General features: G+C 41.9%; 1 protein-coding gene across 1 annotated transcript in view; it reads left to right on the forward strand.

Moving 5' to 3' along the window:
• Positions 1-753: 753 nt before the first annotated feature.
• Positions 754-13,538, forward strand: part of LOC115105883 (ankycorbin-like) — a 33,593-nt gene continuing 20,808 nt past the window's right edge. The window contains exons 1-6 of the mRNA XM_065007489.1: positions 754-859; positions 970-1,100; positions 4,497-4,585; positions 7,452-7,516; positions 11,490-11,547; positions 12,512-12,582. Coding sequence (XP_064863561.1) covers positions 821-859; positions 970-1,100; positions 4,497-4,585; positions 7,452-7,516; positions 11,490-11,547; positions 12,512-12,582 — 453 coding nt within the window. The 5' untranslated portion in view covers positions 754-820. The remainder of the gene's footprint in view (positions 860-969; positions 1,101-4,496; positions 4,586-7,451; positions 7,517-11,489; positions 11,548-12,511; positions 12,583-13,538) is intronic.

Raw genomic sequence — 13,538 nt, forward strand, 5'->3', positions numbered from 1 at the left:
GAATAGATACTCTTTCCCCCCGGTTCATAACTCTTCTCTTTCAGACTGAGCCTCCCATCATCCTAACAGTTAAGCCAGTGCCTTAACCCTACGAATAGATGGAAGTGAATGGGTGCATGGCTGCTATAATCAAGCCTGTGTGTATGAGCATGCCAGGCAGGGTAGGACAGAGTCCGTGAAGCCAGCCCGTCACCTCAAGAAGGAACACACAGCCCTCACTAGGAGGTCAGGCTGGAGCCCTGTATGTCTTGACAGTCAATCAGGGTTGCAAATGTGGGAAATTCGTTGTGAAAATGGACTGCAACTGAGTTTAGGACATTAGTCATTTTCGGTGCATTTCAACCGTTCATGGGCTCCGGTGAAATTCATGCCCATGTAAATCTCTGCAGAGAAGCTTTCATTTGAGGCATTGATTTCATGGTTTAGGTGCAAGGGGATGCTGGCTTCCTTAGGCATTGTGTTCTCACAGAAATACGATCCAATGGTTTTAGGTGAGAAAGCAAAGTACAGGCTAAGCGTTTCGAACTGAATGACTCGTGTCATGACTGGCCACGGTCTTCAAGGTTGAAAATATGTTGAAAGTGAAACAATCTTCTGTTGATGGTGTTGAAACAGAGGTCTGGTTCAGCATGCCTAATGCCTATATGCCATAATGAAACGTGTTTTCCTCAGGTTATGTAATGGGAAGCTCCCTACTTAAGGATTAAGCCTAAATGGGATAATCACCCTCTAGACTAGAGGTTACCAGAGAGACATGGCCGTCCGCGTTCACAGGCTGAATTGCATTAGGTTCACGGTGGAGTAAAACCAACAAACAGCTATGACGTCTTTCATCTTTTATGCTAATTGTCTACAACGGGTAAGGGGCTGTGGTTTTCGCCACACCAGGTTTGAACAGTAATGATTCAGTAATAGATATATTCAACTGTGAATGAGAAGCATTAACCTCTGTTTTATATCTCTCCTCAGGCCCATGAATGGAGCAAAAATGATGAGCGCCTCATGGCAGCTGTGGAACATGGGGAGGTAGAGAAGGTGGCCTCCCTCCTCACCAAGAAAGGAGCCAGCGCGTTCAAACTGGACAGTGAGGGCAAGTCAGCGTGAGTATCGTGTTGAGGGACAGGGTTTGGTCAGACACAGATTAGAAACAGGGAATTGGGACCGCTTAGGATGTGTGTTGTGCAAACTGAATTGAGGGACAATGTGGAATATCAGTATAGTAATGTTTATTGTTAAAATCAATCACATTTCTGCTCATCTTCCCTGAAACATCTAACATTCCAATATTGATACCTTTTGAGTGCAGCAATGAAGTTACAGTACTTAGATATTCCCTCAAAGTTATATAATGACACATCTACAATAGTTGATAGTGATATAATTGCCCCCAGGCAAATGTTCAGATCGATAAGCCATAGTCCCTGTCACTATTGGAGATGCTACTGTACTGAACTGAACTACCCTAGATACAGTATCTTGAGACGACTTCTGTTGAAAAAGGACTCAGTCATGTGGAGTTAGATTAGTTTGAGATTTTATCATGGTTAGAGACCTGTGATGGTCAATGGCCTTTCATTGATAGCCTATAAAACAAATATACAATTCCCATAATGAAAATGAATTACTTAAAAATCATACGATGTGATTTTCTGGATTTTTGTTTTAGATTCCGCCTCTCACAGTTGAAGTGTACCTATGATAAAAAATTATAGACCTCTACAACCCTTGTAAGTAGGAAAACCTGCAAAATCGGCAGTGTATCAAATACTTGTTCTCCCTACTGTAGTTCACGTTCTGGTAATCAGTCTTGTGAATGTTGACCTGTTTAAAGGTCTTATTCACATTGGCTGTGGGGGGTGTGATCACACAATCGTCCAGAATAGCTGGTGCTCTCATGCATGTTTCAGTGTTATTTCCCTCGAAGCAAGCATAGAAGTAGTTTTGCTCGTCTGGTAGACTCGTGTCACTGGTTATCTCTTGGGTGTGCTCTTGGGTGTGCTTCCCTTGGTAGTCTGTAATTGTTTGCAAGCCCTGCCACATCCGACGAGCTTCGGAGCCGGTGTAGTACGATTCGATCTTAGTCCTGTATTGACACTTTGCCTGTTTGATGGTTCGTCAGAGGGCAATGTAGGATTTCTTATAAGGTTCCAGGTTAAAGTCTAGCTCCTTGAAAGTGGCAGCTCTAGCCTTTAGCTTAGTGCGGATGTTGCCTGTAATACATTGCTTCTGGTTGGAGTATATACGTACGGTCACTGTGGGGACGACGTCATCGATGCACTTATTGATGAAGCCAATGACTGATGTGGTGTGCTCCTCAATGCCATCAGAAGAATCCCGGAACATATTCCAGTCTGTGCTAGCAAAACAGTCCTGTAGCTTAGCATCTGCTTCGTCTGACCACTTTTTTATTGACCGAGTCACTGGTACTTCCTACTATAATTTTTGCTTGTAAGCAGGAATCAGGAGGATATAATTATGGCCAGATTTGCCAAATGGAGGGCGAGGGAGAGCTTTGTACTCATCTCTGTGCGTGGAGTAAAGGTGGTCTAGAGTTTTTTTCCCTCTGGTTGCACATTTAACCTCTCTGGGATATGTGGGATGGTAGCGTCCCACTTGGCCAAAATCCAGAGAAAATGCAGAGCGCCAAATTCAAATAAATTCCCATAAAAATCAAATCACACATGTAAGATACCAAATTAAAGCTACACGTGTTGTGAATCCAGCCAACATATCAAATTTTAAAAAGGCTTTTCGGCGAAAGCAAACAATGCTATTATCTGAGCATAGCACCATAGTAAACGAAAGAGAGAACATTTCAACCCTGCAGGCGTGACACAAAACGCAGAAATAAAAATATAAATCATGCCTTACCTTTGACGAGCTTCTTCTGTTGGCACTCCAATATGTCCCATAAACATTACAAATGGTCCTTTTGTTCGATTAATTCCATCCATATATATCCAAAATGTTCATTTATTTGGCGCGTTTGATCCAGAAAAACACCGGTTCCAACTTGCGCAACGTGATGACAAAATATCTCAAAAGTTACCTGTAAACTTTGCCAAAATATTTCAAACTACTTTTGTAATACAACTTTAGGTATTTAAAAAAAGTAAATAATCTATAAAATTGAAGACTGGATGATCTGTGTTCAATACAGGAAGAAAACAAACTGAAGCATGCTTTCTGATCTTGCACCTCTATCAAACAGTACACATGAAGTGACACTTTTTCAAGATGGCCGTACTTCATTACACAAAGGAATAACCTCAACCAATTTCTAAAGACTGGTGACATCCAGTGGAAGCGGTAGGAACTGCAAGCAAGTCCCTTAGAAATCTGGATTCCCAATGAAACCTCCTTGAAAACAGGGTGACCTAAAAAAAAAAATTCTGAATGGTTTGTCCTCGGGGTTTTGCCTGCTACATAAGTTCTGATATACTCACAGACATGATTCAAACAGGGTTTGAAACTTCAGAGGGTTTTCTATCCAAATATACTAATGATATGCATATCTTATCTTCTGGGGATGAGTAGCAGGCAGTTGAAATTGGGCATGCTTTTCATCCAAAATTCCAAATGCTGCCCCCTATCCTAGAGAAGTTAACATGCTGATAGAAATGAGGTAAAGCAGATTACAATTTCCCTGCATGGACCTTGCAATTGATGTACTTGAGGAAGTGTAATTGGTGTTGAAATGTGGGCTATCTGAGGAAGCTGTTGTAGAAAACAGAATTACCCCTGAAAGTTATCGGTCTGTGCCAGGCATATCAAACATGTTCGTCAGGCAAGTGTGTTTTAAATTGCTTTCCATTCTGAGGGGAATACATTTCATGAGAAAGGTCAATGAAATAGTCTTAACACTTGCTTTTCTCACTATTCCTATATTAGATCATCTCTGTTCATTAAATAAGTGCCAACTATTTGGAAGAAATGGTTTTGCTTTCTCTTCCAAATCTGTTATGCTGTTTCCTGTTTCAATGTAGTGAAGACATCCTCTATAGCAGTGGTAATTGCTCTGTCTTCAAGTTCTTCAGTGGAGGGGTCCTATGGGTAACCCAGCTGCCTGTGTTAGCTCTGTGTGTGTGTTAGCTCTGTGAGTCTGCGTGATGGCCTAGAGAGCAATGCTCATTGATCCACAACAGTGCACTAACCCTGTTCTAACAACACATGTGAAAGGCAAAGCTCAGAACATAATCAGTACATTGGCGCATGCTGAATAAACTCATTCTTTAGCACAGAATTCAATAGTCCCCACACTACTTAACATTTTCTTGATGTTTCCACCTTAATTAAAGAAGCAGATCTAGCCAGTGAAAATTATATTGCCCGATGTCAATTACCTTAATTTTCTTTTTATAGAAGGAATTGTAGGGATTTCTTTTTTCAGATTTGATTGCTGTACTTTCTGTTTATTCATCCAATGACCTGTTGAATCTCCCTTGTATTAGACTGATCATGTTGTTGCTCTGTGCTGTCTCTCTCTCCCCATACAGTCTCCATGTGGCTGCCACCCGTGGTCAAACTGAATGTCTGGCAGTCATGCTGGCCCATGGAGCAGACACATCTGTCATAGACGCCTCAGGTTAGTGGACTACAAACCTGGTACTGTGCCTGCCCAACAATGAATCAAAAGGCCACCCAGACTATTTGCATTGACACCCACCCCATTTATTTTTAAACTGCTGCTACTCGCTGTTTATCATCTATGCATAGTCACTTTACCCCTACCTGCATGTACAAATTACCTCGACTAACCTGTACCCCCACACATTTACTTTGTACCGGTAGCCCCTGTATATAGCCTCGTTATTGTTATTTTATTGTGTTACTTTTTATAATTTTTGGTTTATTTGGTAAATATTTTCTTAGCTGCATTTCTTGAACTGCATTGTTAAGGGCTTTTGAGTAAGCATTTCACTGTAAGGTGGACACCTGTTTTATTCGGCGCATGTATTTGATTTGAGATCCAGATGAATATTTGAAGGCAGAGCTACTTACATAACGTGAGTCTATCCTGAGCATACTGTAGGTGAACATTCCCTGTAGAACCAATCTGCCCAAAAACTTTTCTCAAGTATGATTTTACTAATAGTTGTTACATATATTACTGCTAGTGGATACAGATATGACTGCTAGTGGCTACAGATATGACTGCTAGTGGTTACAGATATGACTGCTAGTGGTTACAGATATGACTGCTAGTGGTTACATATATTACTGCTAGTGGATACAGATATGACTGCTAGTGGCTACAGATATGACTGCTAGTGGTTACAGATATGACTGCTAGTGGTTACAGATATGACTGCTAGTGGTTACAGATATGACTGCTAGTGGTTACAGATATGACTGCTAGTGGTTACAGATATGACTGCTAGTGGTTACAGATATGACTGCTAGTGGTTACAGATATGACTGCTAGTGGTTACAGATATGACTGCGAGTGGTTACTGATATGACTGCGAGTGGTTACTGATATGACTGCGAGTGGTTACTGATATGACTGCGAGTGGATACTGATATGTCTGCGAGTGGTTACAGATATGACTGCGAGTGGTTACAGATATGACTGCGAGTGGTTACAGATATGACTGCGAGTGGGTTACAGATATGACTGCGAGTGGTTACAGATATGACTGCTAGTGGTTACAGATATGACTGCTAGTGGGTTACAGATATGACTGCTAGTGGGTTACAGATATGACTGCTAGTGGGTTACAGATATGACTGCTAGTGGGTTACAGATATGACTGCCAGTGGGTTACAGATATGACTGTGAGTGGTTACAGATATGACTGTGAGTGGTTACAGATATGACTGTGAGTGGTTACAGACATGACTGCTAGTGGTTACAGATATGTAATCGCACTCCACACCTGGATGTAACCTGCCTAAATGACTACCGACCCATAGCACTCACGTCTGTAGCCATGAAAAGCTTTGAAAGGACTGTCAGGGCTGACATCAACACCGTTATCCCAGAAACCCTAGACCCACCCCAATTTGCATGCCGCCCTAACAGATCTACAGATGATGCAATCTATATTGCGCTCCACACTGCTCTTTCTCACCTGGACAAAAGGAACACCCATGTGAGAATGCTGTTCATTGACTACAGCTCAGCGTTCAACACCATGGTGCCCACGAAGCTCATCACTAAGCTAAGGACTCTGGGACTGAACACCTCCCTCTGCAACTGGATCCTGGACTTCCTGACGGGCCACCCTCAGGTGGTAAGAGTAGGCAACAACACGTCTGCCACGCTGATCCTCAACACTGGGGCCCCTCAGGGGTGTGTACTTAGTCCCCTCCTGTATTCCCTGTTCACCCACGACTGCGTGGCTGAACACGACTCCAACGGCATCATTAAGTTTACTGATGACACAACAATGGTAGGCCTGATCACCGACAACGATGAGACGGCCTATAGGGAGGAGGTCAGAGAACTATCAGTGTGGTGCCAGGACAAAAACCTCGCCCTCAATGTGAGCAAGACAAAGGAGCTGATCATGGACTATAGGAAAAGGCGGGCCGAACAGGCCCCCATTAACATTGACGGGGCTGTAGTGGACCGGGTCGAGAGTTTCAAGTTCCTTGGTGTCCACATCACCAACAAACTATCATGGTCCAAACATACCAAGTCGTGAAGAGGGCATGACAAAACATTTCCCCCTCAGGAGACTGAAACGATTTGGCATGGGCCCCCAGATCCTCAAAAGTTTCTACAGCAGCACCATCGAAAGCATCCTGACCAGTTGCATAACCAGGCAGTAATGCAACTGCTCAGCATCTGGCCGTAAGGCGCTACAGAAAGTAGTGCGAACGGCCCAGTACATCACTGGGGCCAATCTTCCTGCCATCCAGGACCTATATAATAGGAAGTGTCAGAGGAAAGCCCATAAAATTGTCAGACTCCAGTCACCCAACTTATAGACGTTTTTTTCTGCTACCGCACGGCAAGCAGTACCGGAGCATGCAGTCTAGGACCAAAAGGCTCCTCAACAGGTTCTAACCCCAAACCATTAGACTGTTGAAAAATTAATAAAAATTGCCACTGGACAATTTACCTTGACACTCCCCCCCTCTTGTACACTTCTGCTACTCGCTGTTTGTTTGTTACCTATGCATGGGCACTTCGCCCCTACCTACCTGTACAGATTACCTCAACTAGCCTGTACCCACGCACACTGACTCGGTACCGGTGCCCCTCATTATTGTTATTCTTATTGTGTTACTTTTTATCATTGCTTTTTATTTTAGCCTACTTGGTATATATTTTCTTCTTCTTGAACTGCACTGTTGGTTTAAGGGCTTGTAAGTAAGCATTTCATGTTAAGGTCTACACTTGTTGTATTCGGCGCATGTGGCAAATCAAGTTTGATTTGATTTGTACTTGGGAGTTGAATGCAACGAAAATATGTCTTACCTGGATGTCTTTTTCTCCTCAGGTTTTAGTGCTTTACACCTTGCTGCCAAAAACAACCATCAGGAGTGTGCCAAAAAGCTTATACAGGTAAGATGGAGCTACTGAATGAATGAAACTGCAAACATAAATGGTGACCGATAACTCACTCACTGACTGTATCGGATGAAGCCATTGATTTGTTCTTGGGTAGTTCATTATCACCCTTATTGATGGGTGATTTCTATGCCGGAGAGCTAAAACAGTTGTGCTTGTTGTTGAATCACAATTTTAAAAATGCACTCTGACCAATGTGAAGATGAGTTCACTGACTGACTGTAACACAACTTGTGATGGGAGGCATGTGATATCTGTCTGTGTTCTGCCTGGTGATCCTCCTGTCTGTCCTAATGTATCTGCTGATCTAACACGTGAACCCCTCTATCTTCCACACAACCCTGATATGACCTCAGTTTAGCCATACATAAAATAACACTATAAAAGGCTTCTGCAGGAGCAATATTTATAGCTTGTGGAAAACAGTACAGTACACAGCTGGTTCAAGTCCTATTGTAGTTCAGGTATTTTTGTGTAGTTCCGATATTAAGAACACATTATCTGTGCATGAACTGTTAGTTAGTATTATTCAGCATGTCATAACTGTGGTACAGTGAGGGTAAAAAGTATTTGATCCCCTGCTGATTTTGTACATTTGTCCACTGACAAAGAAATGATCAGTCTATAATTTTAATGGTAGGTTTATTTGAACAGTGACAGACAGAATAACAACAAATAAATCCAGAAAAACGCATGTCAAAAATGTTATTAATTGATTTGCATTTTAATGAAGGAAATAAGTATTTGACCCCTCTGCAAAACATGACTTAGTACTTGGTGGCAAACCCCTTGTTGGCAATCAGAGGTCAGACGTTTCTTGTAGTTGGCCACCAGGTTTGCACACATCTCAGGAGGGATTTTGTCCCACTCCTCTTTGCAGATCTTCTCCAAGTCATTAACTTCTTGCGTCGAGCCATCCCGGATCCGGTATCGTGACTACAGACTCAAGCTCATTACCATAACGCAACGTTAACTATTCATGAAAATCGCAAATGAAATGAAATTAATCTATTTGCTCTCAAGCTTAGCCTTCTGTTAACAACACTGTCATCTCAAAATATGCTTCTCAACCATTGCAAAACAAGCATTTGTGTAACAGTATTGATAGCTAACGTAGCATTTAGCGTAGCATTTAGCGTTAGCATTCAGCAGGCAACATTTTCACAAAAACCAGAAAAGCATTCAAATAAAATCATTTACCTTTGAAGAACTTCGGATGTTTTCAATGAGGAGACTCTCAGATGTTCAGTTTTTCCTGAAAGATTATTTGTTTAGGACAAATCGCTCCGTTTTCTGCGTCATGTTTAGCTACGGAAAAAAACCTGTATCCAGGATTGTGTAAATCTATCCGCAAGCTCATTAGCATAACACAACGTTAACTATTCATGAAAATCGCAAATGAAATGAAATTAATCTATTTGCTCTCAAGCTTAGCCTTTTGTTAACAACACTGTCATCTCAGATTTTCAAAATATGCTTTTGAACCATAGCTAAACAAGCATTTGTGTAACAGTATTGATAGCCTAGCATAGGATTATGCCTCTCTTTCAGCATGCAACATTTTCCACAAAAAAACAGAAAAGAATTCAAATAAAATCATTTACCTTTGAAGAACTTCAATGAGGAGACTGTTAGATAGCAAATGTTCCGTTTTTACAAAAAAGATTATTTGTGTCGACTAATCGCTCCGTTTTGTTCATCACGTTTGGGTAAGGAAAAAAGAAAAAGAAAATATTAAGTCATTAAAATGCGAACTTTTTTCCAAATTAACTCCATAATATCGACAGAAACATGGCAAACCGATGTTTAGAATCAATCCTCAAGGTGTTTTTCACATATCTATCGACGATAAAATCCTTCGTGGCAGTTGACTTTCTCTTCTGAAGAAATGGAACGCGCATGGACCTACAGATTACGCAATAATTTCGACGCGGGACACCAGGTAAATGTAGTCTCTTATGGTCAATCTTCCAATGATATGCCTACAAACACGTCACAATGCTGCAGACACCTTGGGGAAACGACAGAAAGCGCAGGCTCATTCCTGGCGCATTCACAGCCATATAAGGAGACATTGGAACACAGCGCCTTCAGAATCTGGGGCATTTCCTGTATGAAACTTCATCTTGGTTTCGCCTGTAGCATTAGTTCTGGGGCACTCACAGATAATATCTTTGCCGTTTTGGAAACATCAGAGTTTTGTCTTTCCAAGGCTGTCAATTCCATGCATAGTCGAGCATCTTTTCGTGACAAAATATTGCGCTTAAAACGGGCACGTCCAATAATGACATAGCGCCCCCATAGGTTGAAGAGGTTAAGGTTTCGAGGCTGACGTTTGGCAACTCGAACCTTCAGCTCCCTCCACAGATTTTCTATGGGATTAAGGTCTGGAGACTGGCTAGGCCACTCCAGGACCTTAATGTGCTTCTTCTTGAGCCACTCCTTTGTTACCTTGGCCATGTGTTTTGGGTCATTGTCATGCTGGAATACCCATCCACGACCCATTTTCAATGCCCTGGCTGAGGGAAGGAGGTTCTCACCCAAGATTTGACGGTACATGGCCCCGTCCATCGTCCCTTTGATGCGGTGAAGTTGTCCTGTCCCCTTAGCAGAAAAACACCCCCAAAGCGTAATGTTTCCACCTCCATGTTTGACGGTGGGGATGGTGTTCTTGGGGTCATAGGTAGCAGTCCTCCTCCTCCAAACACAGCGAGTTGAGTTGATGCCAAAGAGCTCCATTTTGGTGTCATCTGACCACAACACTTTCACCCAGTTGTCCTCTGAATCATTCAGATGTTCATTGGCAAACTTCAGACGGGCATGTATATGTGCTTTCTTGAGCAGGGGGACCTTGCGGACGCTGCAGGATTTAAGTCCTTCACGGCGTAGTGTGTTACCAATTGTTTTCTTGGTGACTATGGTCCCAGCTGCCTTGAGATCATTGACAAGATCCTCCCGTGTAGTTCTGGGCTGATTCCTCACTGTTCTCATGATCATTGCAACTCCACAAGGTGAGATCTTGCATGGAGCCCCAGGCCGAGGGAGATTGACAGTTCTTTTATGTTTCTTCCATTTGCGAATAATCGCACCAACTGTTGTCACCTTCTCACCAAGCTGCGATGGTCTTGTAGCCCATTCCAGCCTTGTGTAGGTCTACAATCTTGTCCCTGACATCCTTGGAGAGCTCTTTGGTCTTGGCCATGGTGGAGAGTTTGGAATCTGATTGATTGATTGCTTCTGTGGACAGATAACAAACTGAGATTAGGAGCACTCCCTTTAAGAGTGTGCTCCTAATCTCAGCTCGTTACCTGTATAAAAGACACCTGGGAGCCAGAAACATTTCTGATTGAGTCAAATACTTATTTCCCTCATTAAAATGCAAATCAATTTATAACATTTTTGACATGCGTTTTTCTGGATTTTTTTTGTTATTCTGTCTCTCACTGTTCAAATAAACCTACCATTAAAATTATAGACTGATCATTTCATTGTCATTGGGCAAACGTACAAAATCAGCAGGGGATCAAATACTTTTTTCCCTCACTGTACATGAAATTCAAAGCTTTGGTGTAGCAATTATGTACTAAAGCTATTTTTGTGATTGATATGTAGCCTATTTCCAGTGGGTTAATTTTATGTCTATCTATGCTGAGATTGAGACCATTTTCTGATCAGTTGGGAAGCTGAAGTCAGATGTAATACATATCCTTCCCTCTCTGGTCATACCTGTCAAATGAATGGCCAGCTAAGCCATTGTCCATACAGATCGACTTGACACACTGTCGGAAATCTGATGCAAGGGCACTATCATTAACTCCAAATTAAAATGCATCTCAAAAACGTCTGACATACTCTTAGCAAACACAGTTCATTAAGGCTCAGTCACATTTTTCAGATCAACCATCACAGTGATAAATAAATAGTATGGTCATATAGATGTTGACCTAAACCTGTGTTTTCCCACCAGAGTAAATGTGTGTTGGATACTCTGGACTGCTCAGGGAAGACAGCCCTTCACCACGCAGGTAAGACTTGGTTAGAAATAACTTGAGTGTTATGAGTGTTATACCTATGATTAAGGGCTCTATAATGCCTACATAAAGGTATGAAAAGTTATGGCTGGGAAATTGTCATTTAACCTTTAATTAAAGATTCAACCTGAAATTAGATTAATTTGTATTACTTAAATTGACATCCATCAAACTAGGAGGATAATACGTCTCAATGATTCTTCTTCTTAGGCGCAAAGCAGCAGATAGCGTATCTACTAAGCACCTGATCCCCATTCCCCTCTTTCTGTTGCGGTCCTCCAGCTGCAACTATGACAGTACCAATCTATCTGACCATCCATCCATTGTACCCTGCTGTACCTCAGCTAAAAGGCCTGCTGATGATTACCGAAGATTAGCTGCAGCTCTAACACCAGACTACCCATTATGTGTCTCCATACAGTAGATGACAGGAATGTTTCTAAGCCTGGAGTGAACTCTTGAATGGCTCAAAGAAGAACATCTTTCGCTGTACACTCACTGTGACACTAGTCAATGAATAGGCCACTTAGTTAGACAGATATTAGATACAGGAGTGCTGTTCCAGTTGTTAGTGTTTGTGAAATTGGAGGCATACTGGAGAGTTTCCTACCATTTTAGAGAGCTTTCAGCCGGCAGGGGGTGCTTTTATCTTTGGATGAAAGACCTGGATCAAAGAGAACTGTATAAAGGACCATATCAATTACACAGGAGACTCTCTATTGCCAGGTTCTGCCTAATTATCTCCAGGGTCCCAACTTCCAGCTATGAACAACTGCAGGATAATTCCACCATGTTGGACACAGTGGGGTTCTATTCAGGCAATGAACGGCTAGATAAGTAGTCATGCCTGGCTCCTGTGGGAGATCAAAATGTGTTGTTTTGTATTAGTGCCATATATAACTCCATGGTAGACAAGGCATTTTAGGTGTTCAAATTATTATTTTATTTTCTCCCTCAGCTGCCAGTGGAAACATTGTGATTGTCCAAACCTTATGTGAGCGCAAGTGTCCAGTGAACGTCAGAGACATGGTATGTATGCCATTCAATCAGATACAGTCCAGTTCCCTCATTCAGTTCAAGTTATTGTTTGTATAGGGCTTCTTTGAAGGTCTTCAACTCAAACTAAAGAAATAGGGCAAATACTTCCACATAAATGCAGCATGCAGTACTATTGTTCTGGTTCTGCTGTGCCTTAAACATGACAAACAAACTAACATCCTCTGACTGACTGTGTGCATGTGAGTGTGTGTTTCTTTGGTTGATGTCATGTTATTGTGGTGTTAACTGTGTGTGTGATGTGGGTTTGCTGTGTGTAAGAGGCATGCATTGCGTATTTGTGTTGTGGTAGCTGGGCTGCATCCCGACTAAAAAAGATCTTGGTTGACCGAGAGTTATCCTGTCTCTCGACCAATCGATTGGTTGAAATGTATAAACTTATGTGTCCATATATAGACAGACACACCCTATGTGTTTGAATAAAATTGCCTACATATGCTTGTATGATGCTTTAAGCACACTGTTTGATTAAATAATTAAGACACACAAATGACTCAAGAAAGAGACCAATGGTCACATTGTTTTAAAAAATTACAGCGAATTACTGTGTGACTGGCGCACGTTGTCTCGCTCTCCTCCCTACTTCAGCGAAAAGGCACCACAGCACAGCAAGTGTATTGCGCTGTCCATGCTAAAGCTGCAACATTATTTCAGCCATTTAGTTTCTTATTTGTTTCTGACTGAAAAGTTCTGTTTCCGAAATCCCTATTTATTTTAGGAAAAACATTCCCTATTCCCTCAACCCTTGCTCTCTTTACGTGAAACATGTTAACCATCGCATGTATGTGACCAATAGGGCCTGACATCAGTAAATTGATTATTACAAACTCTCAAAAACAGTAACACGTGACAGCAAAATGGATGCGGAGCATGTGAAAAAGAAACTTGAAATGGGCAAATGTTTACTGGTTGCTCAGGAGGGAAAGTGG

The sequence above is a fragment of the Oncorhynchus nerka genome, linkage group LG22 (genome assembly GCF_034236695.1).
Source record: "Oncorhynchus nerka isolate Pitt River linkage group LG22, Oner_Uvic_2.0, whole genome shotgun sequence".
Lineage (NCBI taxonomy): Eukaryota > Metazoa > Chordata > Actinopteri > Salmoniformes > Salmonidae > Oncorhynchus > Oncorhynchus nerka.